This window comes from Micromys minutus (genome assembly GCF_963924665.1).
Source record: "Micromys minutus genome assembly, chromosome: 32".
Lineage (NCBI taxonomy): Eukaryota > Metazoa > Chordata > Mammalia > Rodentia > Muridae > Micromys > Micromys minutus.
Window position 1 is genome coordinate 11,335,862 of NC_137967.1, and position 19,348 is coordinate 11,355,209.

At 44.4% G+C, this 19,348-nt stretch overlaps 1 protein-coding gene across 1 annotated transcript in view; it reads left to right on the forward strand.

The window, feature by feature from the left end:
* Nucleotides 1–1,170: 1,170 nt before the first annotated feature.
* The window catches only part of ZNF507 (zinc finger protein 507), a 28,089-nt gene continuing 9,911 nt past the window's right edge, over nt 1,171–19,348 (forward strand). The window contains exons 1-5 of the mRNA XM_080909244.1: nt 1,171–1,287; nt 2,580–2,670; nt 8,498–10,575; nt 12,063–12,177; nt 15,946–16,060. Coding sequence (XP_080765370.1) covers nt 8,500–10,575; nt 12,063–12,177; nt 15,946–16,060 — 2,306 coding nt within the window. The 5' untranslated portion in view covers nt 1,171–1,287; nt 2,580–2,670; nt 8,498–8,499. The remainder of the gene's footprint in view (nt 1,288–2,579; nt 2,671–8,497; nt 10,576–12,062; nt 12,178–15,945; nt 16,061–19,348) is intronic.

Genomic DNA, 19,348 nt, shown 5'->3' on the forward strand with positions numbered 1-19,348 from the left:
GTCACCTGGCTTCCACACACAGGCTGTAACATACTCACAAATAAATAAATGTATATTTTTATTTTAAACTTTAAAAAATAAAAAGAAAGTATTTTTGACCCAGAGCAGCACTGCCTCTCATCAGACATATGGTTAGGTCCTATACACTTTTTCATACACAATGCCTCAAAAACAATAGCTGCAAAATGGTGGGGACACATCTACTCTCCCAAGCTACGGGGGGTGGGAGGGAGCTGAGGCAGGAGGTTCACAACTTCAAGGCCTGCCTGGGCTAACTACATAAGGAATTAAAAGCCAGAATGAGCTGTCACAGAAAACCCAAATAAAAAAGAGTGGGGATGGGTAGGAGGTGATAGATGTAGCTCTGTAGAACAGCATTTATCTAAGAAGCGAAAGGGCCTACACCCATTCCCCAATACCTCTAGGCAGGTTATATGGTTCATTGGTAAAGGTGCTTGCTGCCAAGCCTGAAGGCCAGTGTTCCGTATCCTGGAAGAACCCATATCATGGAAGGAAAGAACAGACTCCCGGAAACTGTCCTCCCGTCCACCACAAATCTCCACAAATACAATAGACAAACAAGTAGATAATAAAATGTTAAAAAAATCTTTAGATTCGTTTTGTGGGTGTGAATGGTTTACCTCCATGTATACCTGAGCACCATGTGTGTGCCTGGATCCGTGGAGGTCAGAACAGGGTCAGAGCTTCTGAGTCCCCTAGAACTGGAGTTGCACGTGGTTGTGAGCCACTATATGAGTGCTGGGAACCAAACCTGGGTCCTCTCTATAAGAGCAACCATGGAGCTACTGCCCTCGATAAACTTAAAAAAAAAAAAAAGTCCAGCCAGATTCACAAGTACAAAGATGAAAAGAACGATGGAGCAAATGAGAATGAGAGAATGAAGAATGCCCCAGCAGGTTGAGGACGTAGCGGACCTTAACTGAGTTCTAGACCTACATCAGCTTGGACAGGACATAGATGCTACAGCATCTGCCCAGAGCCTAAGGGCCCCCCCCCCCCCCGGTCTGCCAGAGGGCGTGGTCTGTGGTGGCTCCACCCCCGGTATGGCCCCGCCCCGGCCGCGCGCCTCCTGGCTCACCTGACCCGCTCGCCGCTCACGTGATCAGTCTCGGCGCCGCCATCTTGGAGCCACGGCCGAGGAGGGGGCAAAAGGGGGAAAAGAGAGGGAAAAGAGTCGGGAGCGAGGCGGACGAGGGCGAGGGCACGGCGGGGTCCCGGCCGGCCAAAGGAGGCTCGCAGAAGCGGCAGCCCGCCGCCCGACCGCAGGTACCGCGCCCCGGGCCGCCCCTCCGCTTGAGTGCCGCCGGCCATGTGCGGCCTCGCCGGTGACGCCCGCGGCACTGCCACGCACCCGAGCACCAGGGCCCTGTGTGTACTGTCGTCCCTCTGCCGGGCCGGTGGACACCCCGGGCCCGCAGTGCCGCTGGGGGTGGGGGTCCCGCTGCTTCTCAGGCCCCGCCGAGGCGGCTGTGCCTTCTGGAGACGTGGAAGCGCCTAGGCCAGCCAGGATGGAGCTTAAGTTTCTTTAATCCCCTGTCCTTTAAGCACTGCGTGGAATAGGAAATGCCAGTTGAAAAGCAAAATAGCAATCCTGGCCTCCCACACTGACTTACACATCCTCTGGGATGACTGATCTTTCCAGAGATCGCTGAGACCACTGGAGAAAGTGCCCACCTTTCCAGACCTGGGGCATCCTGATGGTTTGTTTGGAGTCCGAGGCCTGGGTGATTAATTAGGTCCAGGCAGCCACCCCCAGCCAAGGTTGCTGACCTTGGTCTGGAATTTGTTATCAGTCTACATGGCCCAAGGCAATTACTGGATTTATCACCCTCTCTGTCTGAGTTTGTACTTGCAACTGTACTGGTCTGATTCTGTGTATGGATTGCTATATTGATTAAAAAGAGAAAGTTTGGCCCTTCATTTCTTTACCATGGTAACTCGTTGGAAATTAACTCGGGAGGTTGATTTAGCTGTGTACTAATTTTACTTAACTATAATCGCTAAGTTACTTTCTAAGGAAACCAAATAAGCCTACTTTAAAGCAACTATAGGAAAAACAGTAGCAAAAAAAAAAAAAAAAAAAAAAAAAAATGGAGGGCCAGGGCAGGAAACTGCTTTGGAGAATATATAGGTCAAGCCACGTTGTCCTATCTTTCATGATACTATTCTGTCCGCTGTGTTTGGCTAATTTACATAATCACCCCTTAGGCTGTAATTTTGGTTAAAGTCAGCCTAGCAATATGTCATTTATTATTCCATATTGGTTAGAAAATTATGTCAGTGAAACCAGTAGTTTGCTGAGCGAATTACTTACGAGGGGAAAGCTTAAAATACACAATTGTTAGATTTCCAGACTTGATTTGTTTTAGCTTCTGCAAAATCCTCTACTTGTTAAGTAAATTATGTAAATTTGGCTCACACAATTACATTGCATGAACAGCCTCCCGAAATTTCGATGTTAAGTTTCGGAAGTTTCCTCACCGCCAAAATAAGTTATTGTCTCGTTTCACCCACCAAGAGACATGTTTGATGATGTTTACTTTCCTTCTTGGCCACAGCTGGATTGTGAATATCGATCCAGGAGACTATCAATTTCAGAAATTGATTGGAAAGACACTGGCTCTGCCACTAACAGCCATGTAACCTTGGGTAAGTCACACACACCTCACTGAGATGCCCTTATTTATAGATTGACAGCGCTGTGACTGGACCCACAGAACTCCGAAGCTGTTTGCTGCCGCCAGGGACGTGGTGCTGTTGCTCACGCTCCATGCTCACACCGTGTTCCCCTTGAGGACGGAGAGGGAAACTGGTCCACTAGGGAAAGCATGGTCTGAGAACAGGGTGGCATGGATTCCAGTTCTGACGCCAGGCACTGCTTCACATCTGTGAGCCTCAGGTGTCTTACCTGACACCTCGTGTCCAAAGAACAGATGGATAGGAATTCTGATGGAATTATAGGAATGTGACAGGAAACGGAGACCCAGTTCTGGGTCTGCAGCACCAGGACAAGTGGTCTTCAGCACCATGCTTGGCATGAGCGCTTCCCAAATTACAATAAAGCTGAACACTACTTGATGTTAGTTACAACTGTGTTTTAATTGTAGCTACTAAGTCAAAATACTGTCTCAGGCTAGGTACCAGGTAAGAAACTCAGTAGGAAACCCATATACTTCTGTATTTATACTGTTGCTTTTCTCTTAGGAACTATTATTACATTGAGCCGAGAAGATGTTAAATAAGTTATAACTGACCTTAGTAAGCTCTAAAGTGAAAATAACTTCTAGGTTACTTTTAATAGGTGGTTTGTAATTCTGGCTCTAAACGTTTTTCCAGTTTTACCTTCATATTTTACATCAGAAGAGTTTAAAACAAATAGTAACTTGTTTAGATCATACAGCCAAAGGCGCTTCAGAGAACAGAGTGTGAAATCCGTTGGCCACCACTTCTATTGTTTTGGGTTTGGATTTTTTGGTTGGTTGGTTGGTTGGTTGTGTTTTGTTGTTGTTTGTTTTTTGGTACAGAATAGAGTTTATTCAGGGCATGGGGAGGGGAGTTAAGAGGGTGGTAGGGGCAGAGAGAGAGAGAGAAGTAGAGGTGGCCATGAGCACACGGAGCGGGGGTGGGAACAGGAGGGGAAATGGGAGAGCAAGAGCAGGAACACAAGAGTGGGTTTGAGGTTTTTGTTTAAAACGAAATCCGTAGTCTGAAAGAAGATATTCTTTATATCATCTTTTTCTGTCTTTACATATACCTAGAAAATTACAGCCTTTTCTTGAAGCCCACTTGAATCATTCCACTCAGTTCTACATATAATCATGCCATAACTAAAGGAATTAATTAGATACACAAATACACCAAGTAGCAAATTACAAGAAAATAAAGACAACTGAATTTGTTCACTTTTCTTGGGAAAGACATTAATTATAAGCTTTTCCCTCTGGATTACTGTTGTCAGGGACAGATCTGATAGGCTTGGTGGGGAAGACTATAGAATATTGCTGGTTTGGGAGAGTAGCTGACTCACTTGTTCTGACTGGATCTTCTGATCTGGTGGTATATCTAGAGATTACAAAGATGTCTCCCACTTGACTAATGTTTCTAGACTTGTGTCCTGGTGAACTTCCCAGTGCAGTGATTTTTATCTGTTCACTACCTCAGGGAGCTTATTCCTGTTGTAGGAATGTAAGATGGATGTAAGAAGATGTACATGTTAGAGCAGACCTTCTTATTTCTTATCTTTTCTTGTCACTCTTAGCCTTACATTAACTGTCAGGAAGCAAATAGCTCTCAAATCAGGGTAACTCAAGGAGGTGTATTTGCAAAGCTAATATTTACCAGGGTATTGGCCTTCTATACACAAAACGTGGAGTGTGAAGTTAGTGGGAGAAGCAGCATCAAGAGAAGGGAAGTGCCAAAGCCTTCTACAAAGCAGCTTTGTAGAGAGCAGCAGTCCAGGAAGAACTGACCTGTTAAGGAGCAGCCAGTCCAGTGTGGCCTAGAAGCAGGAACCAGGACATTGGCTGTCCTGTTCTCTCTCACCCGTGTTCCTCTGATACTCGTGGCTCTAGTACCCGGCCAGAGGACCAGGAAGCAGGGTCCCATAAAGAGGAGGCCACAAGGGGCCCAGAGAGAACAGGTGGTGATGTCTGTCATGCCCCTAGATGCTGGGGACTGAGGTGGAAAATGATGGTTTCTTTAACAATTCAGTTATGTCAAGTGATGTTTTACTGGAAGCTGTCTTGTGAGAGGGCAAGTGATGTTTTACTAAAAACAGACACTTGAGAGGGCTCATGATGTTTAAAAAGAATAGAGCCCCACAAACACAGAGCGCTCTTGCATTGAAATGCCATGGAGTACTTTGCTGGTCTTCATCTTGTAAAGAGAACTTCTCATGGTATGCCGGCTGATCCGGGCCACTTCTGCTAACTGGTGTCTATTTGGCCGAGCCTTGCTGTTTCTGCTGGATTGAGCCTCTGCTGCTGATTTGCATTTGGTGTTTGTTATTTAACTGGACTGTTGGTATCCTGACAAAAATCACCTTAAGGAACTACTTCTAAACAGGTCCACAATTCCCGTTTCCTATTAACCTTCTTTTTCCCCTACCCTGGCCAGTGAGTTAGAAGGGAGGTTGGAGTGTTTAAGAACCCTAAATAAGGTAGGTTTTGAAAAAAACCTAAGCCTGCAGGGACCAGAGGATATACTGCCTTCTCAAGAAGCCTGGTGCCTGCTCTCTGTGCAGAGGAGCCTTCTCTCAGGACTTAGCCATATATACTTAGCCTTTATGTTACCACAGTGTTGGAAAGCCAGCATTGAGTTTTCTCTAGCTTCTCTGTGTGCTTATCTTTATCCACCTGCAAGAACTATGTCAGTGTAAAAGCTCCTGGTCTACCCTCTTGCTTTGTGCCTTGCACATGGTGATGTTGAGAGTGGGTGTATTTTGTTTGTGTGTTTTTATTATGAAGAATTTTAGGCATTTGTACAAGCAGGAAGAAGAGTATGATGAACAGGTAATCATGCCACTTTCATTGACCGACTCAGTTCTCACTCTGTCATCATCCTCCCCCATCCAACCCTATATCTGTCCCCCATCGTCATTTCTCTGAGCTGTGTTTGCATCGGTCTCTTGAGTCCAAGGATGGTATTTAGATTCATGATCCGTGGTGTGATTTGAGTTGCTAGTACTGTGTGCTGACTCTTTGATCTCTAGTTCAAATAAATTTTAGCTCACTTGACATATATAAAATATATATAAATATCTACATATTTACATGTACAGTGCGTATATTACACATAGGCTGCATGAATGACATAAGAAAAAAATTAGAAATTAAAGAGTTGGTTTTAGTGACCTTTTCTCCTGTGTACTTTACTATGGCAGTTTGTGACCTTTTATTTAACAGACTTTGCTTTTAGACTTTTTGCTTGCTTGTTGGTTTTGCCTGCAGACCTAAACTGGTTTTTTCAGGTGTTTTTTGATGCGTTTTATGTTGTCATATCGGGTTGATAGCTGCCTTACTGTACTTATCCCCAAATGTATGCAGCCTCTAAAATGAGATACTTACACAAGCGTTCTGGGGAAATTGGAGCATCTGCTGTACGCTGCCATTAGCTCTTAATGCCTGAGCACATGCAGCTTTGAAAGTGAGTGTTGTGTCACATTCTTTTGTATTAGCCATTTTCTTGAGCTAAAATGAACTCCTCCTCTGACTTCACTTTCTTTTTAAGACACACACTGAACTACTCATGGGGAGCAATTTGCACTACTCTGTCTTCCTCCTATTGGATCATTAAGTAGAAAAGAGGAATCAGGAGACACCTTTGTAACACTAGATGTGAAGTCTGTTGAACAAACATTTAAATGTTCTCCTGGTTATCAGTTAGCCTGTGTGGCTCTTACACTCACAGGAAGGGAGACTTTGTATTTATAGTGGTATAAATTGTATCTGGCCAAGAAACTAAAAATATGTGTGACTTTTGTTACTGTTATTATGTAACTAATATATCCTTAACAGTTGAACTGAATGGCAACAAAAATCCTTTAGTTATGGCCCCACAGGGAGATCAGTAATCACATGAAGAGCCACAGCTCCCCTTGGCCAAAAACCACTGGATTCTCGTTTTGTTTGAAATGTGCATCTACTTACATGAGTCTTCTTCTCTTCCCTTCCACTTACTTTTTACGATGAGGTCTTGCTGAGCTTGCTAAAGTAGCTCACCAGCCAAACCCCAGGATCCACCTGACTCCCTAACCATCCCCAGGGCCGGGATTACAGGTGTGTGCTATCATGCCCAGTGCAGTTTATACGTGAGTTATGGGAATCCAAACTCTTATACATGTAACCAGCACTTTATCCATAGAACCATCTCCCTAGCCTCTAAAACTGGACTCTTAAGACAGTGATATTTTTTAAGAAGCCACAAGAAGGTTGTTTTGGTTGTTTTCCCCTGAAGAATGACATTGTCCTTTATCAGTCCCTTTTGTAGGAGCTCATAGTTTGGTTTCTAAAAAGATTTGTTCTTTCTGAGGGACAACAAAAGACACAAGTGTTCTTAGTGGGTCTTTAGAGCTGTTATGGTTCTGAACTATTCTCTTTCATGAGGTGGTGTAACAAGCTACACCTAGGAGAAAAAAAGCTGATGTTAGCTAAGAATAAAACACGTGCATTTTATTTAACATGGATTTAGATAAAGACAACTCATCATAGAGTGAGACATAGGACAAAAAGGAACAGTGTGGCCAGAGACTTAAAGGGGCAAGCCGGAGTGCAGGTGAAGCGTTCCCTAGAATACCTACCTGATGCGGTGATGTGCTCCTGCCTGGGAACTAAAGCCCTAACGCAAGATACAGCCACGTGGAGAGAAGAGTGCAAAACCAGTTACTGGAGTTTAAGAATGATGCCTAGTTTTTGGTCTGTAGCTTGTGGTGCTGAAAGTCTTGTTGGCATTTATTGGATGTTGTGAGTAAGGTTCCAGAATGTACCTAAAATGTGGAAAAACAAAACTTGTTGCTGGAAAAGAGCCTAAACTTAAAAAGTTGGTCCAAGTCAACAAAATAATCTCACTTTAAGTGGAAGGAAATGTCTGAAGAAAAAGGGCTGCCAGGAAGTGTAAAGGAGCTTCAAAGGCCTACAGAGGGAGAGTGATGTTGCTCTTAAACACTTGTGTGCCTTGCTGCCTTATTACAGCCTGTGACAAACCCTTCCTGACCTCTGGCACTGAACCAGAACCGGAATGGCAGCATTTTTTTCTCTACCCCATTCCCTGCTCAGGGGAGAAACGTGCATGGGAATGAGGAACATTTGACCACTGGTACGACCTCTAGAAAGCCACAGCATAGTTTGTGGTTTATCTGGTGGACCATAAACCAAAGGAAGAAAAGGAGGAAGTAGACCATTGCTCTTATTTAGTTTCATTTTCGAAGTACTTCCCAAGATTCAGTATTGTAGGATATGAATATATTTTCAGAATTTCAAAACTTTGAGCAGAGAAGTGTGATTTTTCTTTTCGCTATCTACAGTTAAAATTTGGCATAAGAAATAGTTTATCCAGAGTTTTATGAAATCATGTTGGCTTCACAGACTGATGCTTTCCAGTAGCTTGAGGTGACTCCACAGGCCCTGAGGATGGCAGTTTCTTTAAACAAAGAATTATGTCTGTTCTAGACTCTCAAGGGATTCTTTAAACAAGGATTCTAGAATCTTAAGGGTTTCTTTAAACAAAGGATCATGTCTCTTTAGTTCTAGAATCTCAAGAAGGCAGGGTGGGGACGCAGGATAAGGTTTTAAAGTCATACCCAAGGAACAAGGTCTCCATCTGTCTCTAGGAGATTGCATTTCAAAATGGAATGCTGAGCTGTTTAAGTCTGTACTGGGGACCCCCAAACTTAGAAGATACCAGAGTTGACATTGGTTTTCTGTATTACTGTCCTGTGTTTCTCCCATAACCCTGCTCTCTGCTGTGCGTTGATCTCTAGATATGGAAGAAAGCAGCAGCATTGCCATGTTGGTGCAAGAGATTGGAGAGCAGGAGGCCGTGTTAACTGCGGGAGTCCTCAGCCCGTCCTCAGAAGTTGACCAACAAAGAAAAGCTCAAGCAGATCCACTGGTCCATGTCATCCAGAAGTTAAGCAAGATAGTGGGGCATGAAAAATCGCAGAAATGTCTTCTGATTGGGAAAAAGCGCCCACGCCCAAGTGAGGCACCGCACTCTCTTGAAAAGCTAGAGAACTGTGAGATTCCAGCTAAAGCAGCCGAGTCCCCTGCTGCTGGGGTTAGGAAATCCGAGATGTCACAGGCAGGCACTCTTGCCTCAAATGATGGGAAGGCTATGTCCTACCAGTGTAGCCTCTGTAAGTTCCTGTCACCATCTTTTTCTGTGCTGAAAGAGCACGTCAAGCAGCACGGGCAGCAGCACGACGTGATGCTCATGTGCTCAGAGTGCCACGCCACGTCCAGAAGCCAGCAGGAGCTCGAAGCGCATGTGGTGAGCGAGCACGAGAACAGTGCGAGCAGCCGTGCCCGCTCCAGCCCCTCGGAAAGAAAGAGCGAGACCATGGTGGACATCCCGGTGAACGTGGGCAGTCCACAGACCCACGCTGTCCAGAGTGCAGCCGTGGCGGAGACGGGACGGAGGAAGTGGTATGCGTACGAACAGTACGGCATGTACCGGTGCTTATTCTGCAGCTACACCTGCGGCCAGCAGCGCATGCTAAAGACACATGCCTGGAAACACGCAGGGGAGGTTAATTGTTCCTATCCAATCTTTGAGAATGAAAATGAGCCCCTTGGCCTTCTGGCTTCTTCTGTGTCTGCTGCACCTGGTGGGGTCGATGCAGTTGTCATTGCTATTGGGGACAGCGAACTGAGCATCCACAACGGGCCATCTGTACAAGTACAGATTTGCAGCTCCGAGCCCCCGTCATCTTCATGTCCCTTAGAACAGAGCACAGAGGAAGGAGTACACCTAAGCCAGGCAGTCACCCTAGACTCTAATGAGGAAGAAATGATGGAGGTGATGTCTGATTCAGAGGAGAATCTGTTTGCTGATAGTTTGCTCTCGTCAGCACAGAAAATCATTAGCAGTAGCCCAAACAAGAAAGGTCACGTAAATGTCATTGTAGAACGTTTGCCAAGTGCTGAAGAAACCCTCCCGCCAAAACATTTCCTCTTAGATGCTGAAATGGAAGAGGGGAAGAGCCCAAATCCTGCCGAAGCCCAGACTGGGTGTGGAGGAACAGGAAATGTGTATCACGCTGATAAATGTACAGTTGATATTGGGGGCCTGATCATCGGCTGGAGCAGTGCAGAGAAGAAAGACAGTGAGCTAAGTAAGGGCCTGGCTCCTGACGAGAATGCCCCACCAGGACGGAGAAGGACAAACTCTGAGTCTCTCAGGCTGCACTCCTTAGCTGCAGAAGCCCTTGTCACCATGCCGATAAGAGCTGCTGAATTAACAAGAGCCAGCCTTGGGCACTATGGGGACATAAACCTTTTAGATCCAGACACTGGACAAAGGCAGGTCAGTGGTCCATTGACAACATACTCAAAAAAAATCATGTCTCCTCTTAAGAACTCTTCAGATGGAGTAACAAGTTTTAACCAAAGCAATTCCACTGTGGTAGCTCTCCCAGAGGGAAGGCAGGAATTGTCAGATGGGCAAGTTAAGACAGGCATCAGTATGTCCCTTCTTACTGTAATAGAAAAACTGAGAGAAAGGACAGACCAGAATGCATCAGATGATGACATTTTGAAAGAGTTACAGGACAATGCCCAGTGTCAGCCCAACAGCGATGGGAGTTTGTTGGGGTCCAACGTGGTGGAATACATTCCTGATGCCGAGCGGCCCTACCGATGCCGCCTGTGCAACTACTCAAGTGGCAACAGGGGCTACATCAAGCAGCACCTGCGTGTCCATCGGCAGAGGCAGCCTTACCAGTGTCCTATCTGTGAGCACATAGCTGAGAACAGCAAAGACTTGGAAAGCCACATGATCAACCACTGTAAAACCAGAATACACCAGTGTAAGCAGTGCAAAGAATCTTTCCATTACAAGGTGAGCGGCGGTCTCAAGGGTTGGCAGGGACTTTATAGTTAGAGGACAGCCACCTCATCTTGTATGTCCATGAAAATGAGTGCCAGAGAACCCCAACACATCAACATTGAAGATAGATCTGAAAGCTGAGTCTCCATGCTTGCTGTCCAGAACTTTCCCTTTGTCTCATGTCCACATCCTTTGTAGCCTCCGCGCCTGTTGCTTTCCTGTTTTCTCGTGTGTGTATGGCAGGCACTGCTCTTCCCTCATAAAGAATGTGGAGTAGGCTGAGGCACACGTTTGACATAAAAGGCTAACTACGCATGAACACACGAAAGTATTCCTGCAGTCATAGCAGCCTCGACACAACCAGCAAAAAGTGATTTGTGTCATTGCAGAGGGAAAGCAGGCTGTGAGACCTACTAGGAGGCCGCACGATAGCAATGAAGCCAAATTTGCTGTTGCTGGACAGTTTGAGGGACTTTTCTAGGGATCAACCCCAAGACTTCATACCAGCTAGGCAAGTGCTTACCTGCGAAGTGCATTCTCAGCCCTTGGTTTTGTGGGAGTTTGGCTGATTGTCCCAGGCAGAACTTGACCTTGCAATCTTCCAGGCTTCCTCCTGTGTGCTGAGATTATAGGGCTATGTCTCTATCTAATCATAGCCACTGAATGGACTTCTGTGGACATTCAAGACAGATGTTTATCTTAAATATTGAGCCAGCAGCCAGCATAAAATGGCTCTTATCCTCTGTAAAGGGTACCTTAGATCTCCCTCAGTGTGCCAGGTATTGAAAATGAATCCTTATTGGCCAGTGGGGCATAGACTTGGTCTCACAAATTACCTACAGTTGGGGTCTAGATGGTGATTTTTTTTTTTTTTAAGGAGCAAAAGTTGCTCTGTCCTGGGGTTCATTGGCACAGCACATTCAGAGAGGTCCTAATAGCAAGTTCCAGGAATACCTAGATTTGCTTTTGCTACCTCTGTCTCTTGATTTGAGGTAGAAACAGTTCCTGTGACATGTCTAGCTGGTCTCGGGCAGAAGTTCGCAAGAACTCCTGTGTTTGCTGGGTCAGTTTCTGTTCGCAGGCATGTCGAGTTATCCCTAACCGCTGCTCCTTCATCTCTGGCCTGCTTGCTGTGTGGGACGCATGCGCATTGGGGCGTCTACCTAAGAAAACAGGCCTCTGTTTAGTGAAAACTGATGAGATTGCAATCACCTAGTGTCTTTCTTTCTCTAATTTTACTTGTGCCAAATGATTCTTACTGGATTTGACTTTAAAGTATTAATTTTTTAAAAAAGCAAGTAGTAAACTAGTACTAAATTATAAGGACTTGGCTGCAACTGGATGAGTAGTTAAAAGTATCACCCTGGAACCCACTTGGTAATGGGTTCTAGGCCAAAGGTTCCAAAAGCAGTCAGCCCCTTACATAGGCTTCCTGCTAACCATGCAGGTGGATTTGCTGGGAGTTATGGGTTAATTTTCTTGCTTTTTTTTTTTTCCAGAGCCAACTGCGGAATCATGAGAGAGAGCAGCACTGCCTGCCCAACACCTTGTCAGTAGCTTCAAATGAGCCAAGAATTTCCCGTGATGCCGCTGATGGAAAGTGTGTTCAGGAAGGTATCTGTGCATTTTCATTAGCGTCTATGAACTGCACAGGATGATGGCTTTCATTAGGATGTTTTTGTGGATGCATGTGATGTACTTTGATGGTGTTCACACAGACCGTCATCCTCACTTGTGCCTTGTTAAACACAGACTGCACTGACAAGCTTATGAGGTGAAAACGCCCTTCGTTGTCATGGAACAGTGCATATACCTCCCCTCTTCTATACTGTGGGTGAGAACTAATCTTCCCTTTGTTCCTAAGGAAATTCCGAGAATTGACTAGAGTAAATTACATCTAGTTCTGGGTCAGAAGTGCTAAATTAGTAAGGACTTGGCTCACGGTTAAAATTGGCAGGGGTTTGTAGAGCCAGGCTATGGCAGAGACCCTTGGAAGATAATGGGCCAGCAAGCTGGGAAGGTGGGAGCTAGTGCAGACAGCAAGCCTCCACCCCATCTCTAGCGCCAAATGACCTGCCTGCTGAGGCACAGCTTTTGCAGCTTTTGCAGATGGCAACCCCTACCTCAAACTTTAGCTGAGGCTTCCTGCTGTGATCTTACTCTTCTCCGAGTATGACTTCCAGACTTCATCTGCATTATTTAAACACACACAGGAGCCTTTTATGTACTAGTTAGGTACTAGTCGGCTGAGTATCGGTAATAGGAATATTAGCATCAAAAGATTTAATTAGAGTTCCATGAAAAGGCGGGTGCCACATCCAGAGAGTGAGGGACTGAGTGTAATAAGCTGCGCTTCCTGGCTTTGCTTCACGTCAGCTGATATGCTTTAAATGTCTCCAGTGTGGTGCATGGTGTTTATGGGAAATAAAACATATTGGGGTGACTTTCCTTTTTAGATTTCCTAAGAATTAAAGTTAGGAACAACTGCAGAGTAAAATGTTTTACCATAATGTCTCATTAAATTATACCCCAGAAAGCATAACTGATTCCAGAATGTTTCTGAAGGAACTGATTTTGACACCACTGTAGCACCAGAATCCCCTTGTCAAACAGATGCCATCCCCGTAAAACCGTCCCGAACAAAAGGAGTTTACGACATGGCATCTGCTTCTGAGGTGGATGGCTGAGCGAAAACAGTTTTGTTTCCTTTCTACAGAATAGCCCTAAATGCCTCTTTTTATTTTAATTCATTATGTTTCCATATCCCTTCTAAAAGAGACATTAAGCATTAGACATGATTGGCCTGTAAATCCTAATGAGGGAATAAAGTGTGTGCAACTCAGTAGCGCCACCTGCAGTTGACTCCAGCATTGAAAGCAAGGGCTTAAAAGTAATTTGGGTTTTAGCAGATTTAGTGAAGACATCAACATGGACACTCCAAAGTCACCGTGTTCGCACCTTCCTCTGCTCTGCAGTTTTTCTGTGTGACTTACACACTTGCTCCTGGGGTTAGTGATGTGTAGATTTAAATTGCACACCATAATCATCCTGTTTTGGGGTTTGGCTTAGGAGTTTTGTTTTTGTATTTTTTTTTATTATTATTATTTTGCAGTGCTAGTGGTAGGTGCATGCTGAGCAAGCACTCTTCAGCTGAGCTTCCCCCTACCCCTCACCATGATTTTGGTTGAAGCCCACTTAGCTGCATTTGCTGTTCTGTCATGGAGCCGGCATAGCTGATCTCCTGCATACTCACACCTGGGTGGGGACTTGATTGATTCCGTGTGGCTGCGATTCATGTTCCGTCAGCAGTTCTCCTACCTATTCTGTGAGCTTATTAAACAGGAAGGGACATGCATGGCTGTGGCTGCTGTCTCTGCCATCGCTGTAGCGTGGGCACCAACGTGCTTTCGTTAGGACTGATGGAGCAGTACAGCATAGTTGGTTCAGGCTAACGGCACAGCACACCTGTCTTGCCAGCAGCTGGGAGCACAGTGAAGGGTGTCGCTGCCCTTGTGGAGTCAGAAGTGGACTAGTATGATGTCAGCAAACATCCTAGTGTGGCACTTCTGCACCTCCAGACAGTGTCTCTCTGTGAAGTGTCCGTTCGTAGAGACCTGTCATCTGTGCAGCCCTGGGTTTTAATGTCAGCCCTGCAGAGACTGAAGAAGCGTGCAGAAAGAGCACAAGGCTCATTCAGCCATGTGAGAAGGCCCTCCACTTCCCACTGTAGAAAAGGCAAATGAGATCTCGAGAGCACACAGTTTGCTCACTCTCACACGAGTGGTCGAGTAGAGATTAGGCCCAAGTTGTTGAACTTTAAATCCAGTCTTGATTCTATTGGAAACATTTGCTTGAAGTAGCGCGGTCTCTCATTCTGTGCTATATTAGGCTTTTCCATCTGTCAGTTTTATTAGCTGTCATTGATCTGTAATATTTCTCACACACAAAAAAAAATTACCCAATATTTCACACCTCATTTTTTTTTTCAGTTTTTTTTCCCCAAAAACTATATTTGGAACAATGCCATTTATAATCAAGTCCAAGTTTTTAACCTACCAATTAGGAGCAATGCTTAGATTGTAATTATGATTAGTGTATTAATGTTACAGATTTATACCAGGAAGTTGGGGTGTTTTGTCCTGCCTGGCAGTACTTATTAACCAAAGAAAATTTCAATTTTAGAAAGCTTAAATTTAACTTAAGAATTTTCTTTGTTGAAATTGCCACCAAGGGCTTTCTTTCCTTCTGCGATGTTACTTAGATCCTGTGTGCACTCCTTCCCACCTTGCTTTGTGGCTTGCTTCCTTTCCAGACAGAGCACATAGCTCTTCCCGCTCTACCTAATCCTTGAGCTTCCATGTTTACCAGCTGCCTCACCACACAGGCTGAGGATGCTCTGGAAACCTGCACACAGAGCACAGGCTGTCTTCCAGGAGCAGTGCTCACGATGGGGCCCGAGAGCTTGTGTGAACTGCTTATCTGCACGATGAGCTAGTAGTAGAGCCTGTAACACTGGACTCAGGTTTGCTGTGCATGAGGGAAGCTATTTATGTAGTCTCTGTCTCCCCCATCACCCCATTTACTGTGACTGTGCTGAATTGTAGAGTTCTTCAGAATTGGCCATTCCTTTTCCTCCTTAGTTTAACTGATGGCTGACATGACGCAATAAACGGAGCAAACCTACATGGTAAAACCATCAGTTTTTGTATGGAGTTTACTGTGTATGACTCACGGCCACAGTTTATTTTTATTTTATGTAGATCACTGTTTTGCTCTATGAATGTATGTATGTGTACTACATGAGTGCAGTGCCCATAGAGGCAAGAAAAAGACATGGATTCCTGGAACTCAGGTCATGGACAGGTGAGAACCACCATCTAGGTACTTGGAACTAAACCTGGGTCTCCTGCAAAACCAGCCAGTGCTTTTGACCACTGGGCCGTCTCTCCAGCCTCTAGCCACACTGTGATAACACTTTATTATTTTAGATTGTTGGCAAATAAATGTTTAAGACACTGTGACCATTACAGATTAGAATAACATCTTTTAGGTTCATAGTGTATCTTGGTTAATTTAGCTGCTAAATTAGCAGCTAGTACAACAGCTGGGGACAAGTTCATTGTACCTAGAACCTGGAACATGGTTGCACAGAAGCAGCCCGACCTGCTCATGTTTACAGGTCAGGTGATGGGGTGTTCAGCTCGTGTTTGTTGATGGTCTGCTGCAAGACAGTCTAGGGAGCTGCTTCAATGTGTTCACTCTACTGTGAGGATCCTGATTAAAGCCTTGGCACATAGCATCATAATTACTTGTTCATGATGAGGTGTAAATGCTCCCCTGTGAGTCTTACCAAATCATGCCTCTAAACCTCTTTCCTTGAAGGGAACAAGTCTTCAACCCAGAAACAGTATAGGTGTGATGTGTGTGATTACACAAGCACAACATACGTCGGCGTCAGAAACCACAGACGGATCCATAACTCAGATAAGCCATACAGGTAAGTGTGAATGACTCCAGCACTCTAATGCTTACATTGGAATAGTTTATGATAAAGGGATACTTTAGAAATAGTTTTAAATGTATGGTTAGAACACATGTTAAAAACCAAGAAATGGTCGCATACTGGCTTGGTAAATCTCATTTAAGTTTGTTGAGAATCATTACGCATGAGTCTTGGTTCAGCAGACATTTTGGGACAGTGGGAATGCTGGAAGATCCCTATGTTCTCGGGTTTTACGCTTTCGTTCCCTTGAGTGGAGATGACCACAGCAGTTTCCAGTGCTGCAGAGCTCGTCACCATGATGCGAAGGTTGGATTCCTCATGTGCCAGCAAAGGCATGAAGGCCATAAGCACATCTGTGAATTGTTTGTTTTCTGCAGTTTGAATAGTATCACTTGATACAGTTTGTCACAAAAGCAAATTCGGTCTCATATGTATTTAGAGAAAATAAGGTGTATTCTTGGCCAGACAGAATCAGCTGCTAAGCAGTGACCACTGTTTAATAAACTTTACTTCCCAAGGGTAAAACACTACTTACAATAACAGTTAGCACTTTCAGATTTTGTCCACCCATCATAAAGATACCAGGACTGTCCATAAGACTAGGAGCATGAGCCCCTCAGCAAAGCACCCCCCCCCCCCCATTTAACCTCTTTAGGTGGGATACACATGAGTCTAGACAGTTGCTCGATTTCTCTACTCAGGACCTCTTTTTATCTGAGGCACTTTACACAGTTCCAGATATGTAATCATATAAATAAGCTTATAATCAAACATTTACTGATAATACAAGGAAACTTACACTAAATATTATTTGGTATTTGTATATTAAAGACAGAAGCAATGCTAATGAGATATATGTACTTTTATTTTAAATAAAGAATTATACTTTCATTGAACAATTGAAACTGAAGAATATAGATCATTTTCAGCATTTTTCAGAGCTGACCAATATTTTAATTTTATAATCCTCAAAGCTTGGAACATTATTTCACACAATACGTAATACCTAGTACAAACTAGTAAAAGTATATTTGGGGCCATTTCAGGAACTTTAGGAAATTCTGTGTATATCCCAACCAAATTTCATTCAAACCTGTCAAGCAGATGTTTTTCAAACCAAACCATGTGGTGCAGCACAACCTAAAGACACAGGATTTGATAATTATACACTGGGACTGGGAATATAGCTCAGTGTGCTGTTTGCTTGCCTCCCAAGCATGAAGTCCTGTTGTCAATCATTATTGTTTTATAAACTGGGTGTGGTGGCATTAACAGAGCAGTGGCACTTGAAAGTCAGAGGTCAGGGGGTCAGAAGTTAAGGTCATCATCCCTGGTTCCATGTGGAGTTTGAAGCTAGCATGGGCTACATGAAACCACATCTCCAAAAGAAAACCTAAGTCTATTTTCTGTAACGAAATTGTATATGTCTATAAGAGCAGAAAGCTTTACAGGTACAGACAAAAGCACTGCAATTCATAACATCATGTAGTCTCAGGTCTCCGCTGGCCGGCATCAGGTAGCATTCATTGGCACTTCCTGACTTCACCAGAGCAAGATGCGTGTGTGCTGTGTTGAGAGTGAAGGCTGTTCTGAAGCCTAAAAGTGGCTCAGGTTCCTTACAGGCTTGAATGACTATTTCATTGTTGTGTGCTCAGAAACCTCTTGCTGCTACCACAGTGTTTACATTGAGTAATCCAGCCCCATATGGGGTCATGACCCAGCTTAAGAGACAGATCAAAGTGAAAACCTGACAGACTTGGTTCTTGACCTGGGGCATTGGCTCAGTTAACCCTGATTGCTCTTCCAGATAACCCAAGTTCAGTTCCCAGCATCCACATGACAGCTCAGAACCATCAGTAACTCCAGTTCTGAGAGTTCTAAACCCTCATTGAGCAGCAAGCACACACGGTGAACCTTGTAGGTTGGTGACAAGTGGTACATGATTGGACAGTAGAGTGGGCCGAGACAGTCCTGGTAAGGAGGGAGGGAGATGGAGAAAAGGGAGATTCTGGAGGAGTCTACATGGAAGCAGACATGGGTGTTTCTCTCAGCGTATCTGTAGATGGAAAAGGTTGTTATGATTATTTCTAAGGGTTTCTATGGGTCAATTTATCTTATCTGGTAGGTAGCTTATATCTTTGTCAGCGGTTGTAAACTTATTGTGTAGAGGGTTTGTGGATTAAGAATTTAACATAGACACCTGTTTGATAAGTTAATAATTGTGGCGTCATGACTTTACCAGGTCCGTGGAACAAGATGTGTGGGTACCAGTCTTGGGAACTAACCACTTAGGGGATTGCGCTCCAGCTCTGCATTGGAGCAGCTTTCTCGGAGTGAGACCTTGGGGGCAGGGGGAATAACAATAGAACCATTTATATATTTGCTGCAACAGAACCTGAAGATAAAACACCCATATACATTTTTTTTTTTAATTTTAATGAGGTTCTAAAATGTAGTCTGCTTGTGTTCTCATGCTTTCTCTGTTTCTGGTGTGTATGTGTGCGTGCACATGCATCAGCTAGTGCTGAAGCTCTGGGAGACATTTGGCCTTGCTTTAATGTCTCTATTTTGAAGGTAGAGAAGACTTTGTAGAAGAACATGATGGCCATTCATTACTGATAATATCAGGGCTGTATATTCTAAGTGAGATGAGCATGTGCTCACACCGGGAAACACCTAGGAGAGCATGGTAAAGACAGGCACTGGCTTTCAGCAGAAAGCTTTGCCTTTAAGCCTCAGTGCCTTTATTCTTGAATGTAATAGGAGGCCTACCAAATACACATGATTTGAGCAGGAAACATGTCTGGGTCCAAAACTAGGTATGTTCATTAAGAAACATGCTGCAAGTGCTATATCCCAGGTGCGTTACTAGGTCTTTGGGCTGTATTCCTAACAGAAAGGGCATCATCTTTACCATCATGGGGCTAATAGATAAACTTACAGTCTCAGACACAAGTTCTAGGTCCTGATCTGCAGGTCTACGCAAGACCTAAAATTCACTGAGTTGTCACTGCATGATGGAGCAAGTAGAATATTCATATACTATACATCTCAGCCAAAACAGAAACACTCAAAAATACCAAACAAAAGCACCCTCGGCTATGCATGTAAGGTGTATATGAAACATAGGTGGGTTTTGTTTGGGTTTAAGTCCAAACACAGCCCAGATACTGCAAAATGCAGAGTCAGAGCCTCTTTGCCTGACTCTGTAGAGGAGGCTTTTTCCTGAATAGATTAGGCTCAGTTACTGTCATTGGCATCTTCAGGATGCTGTGCTTGCTT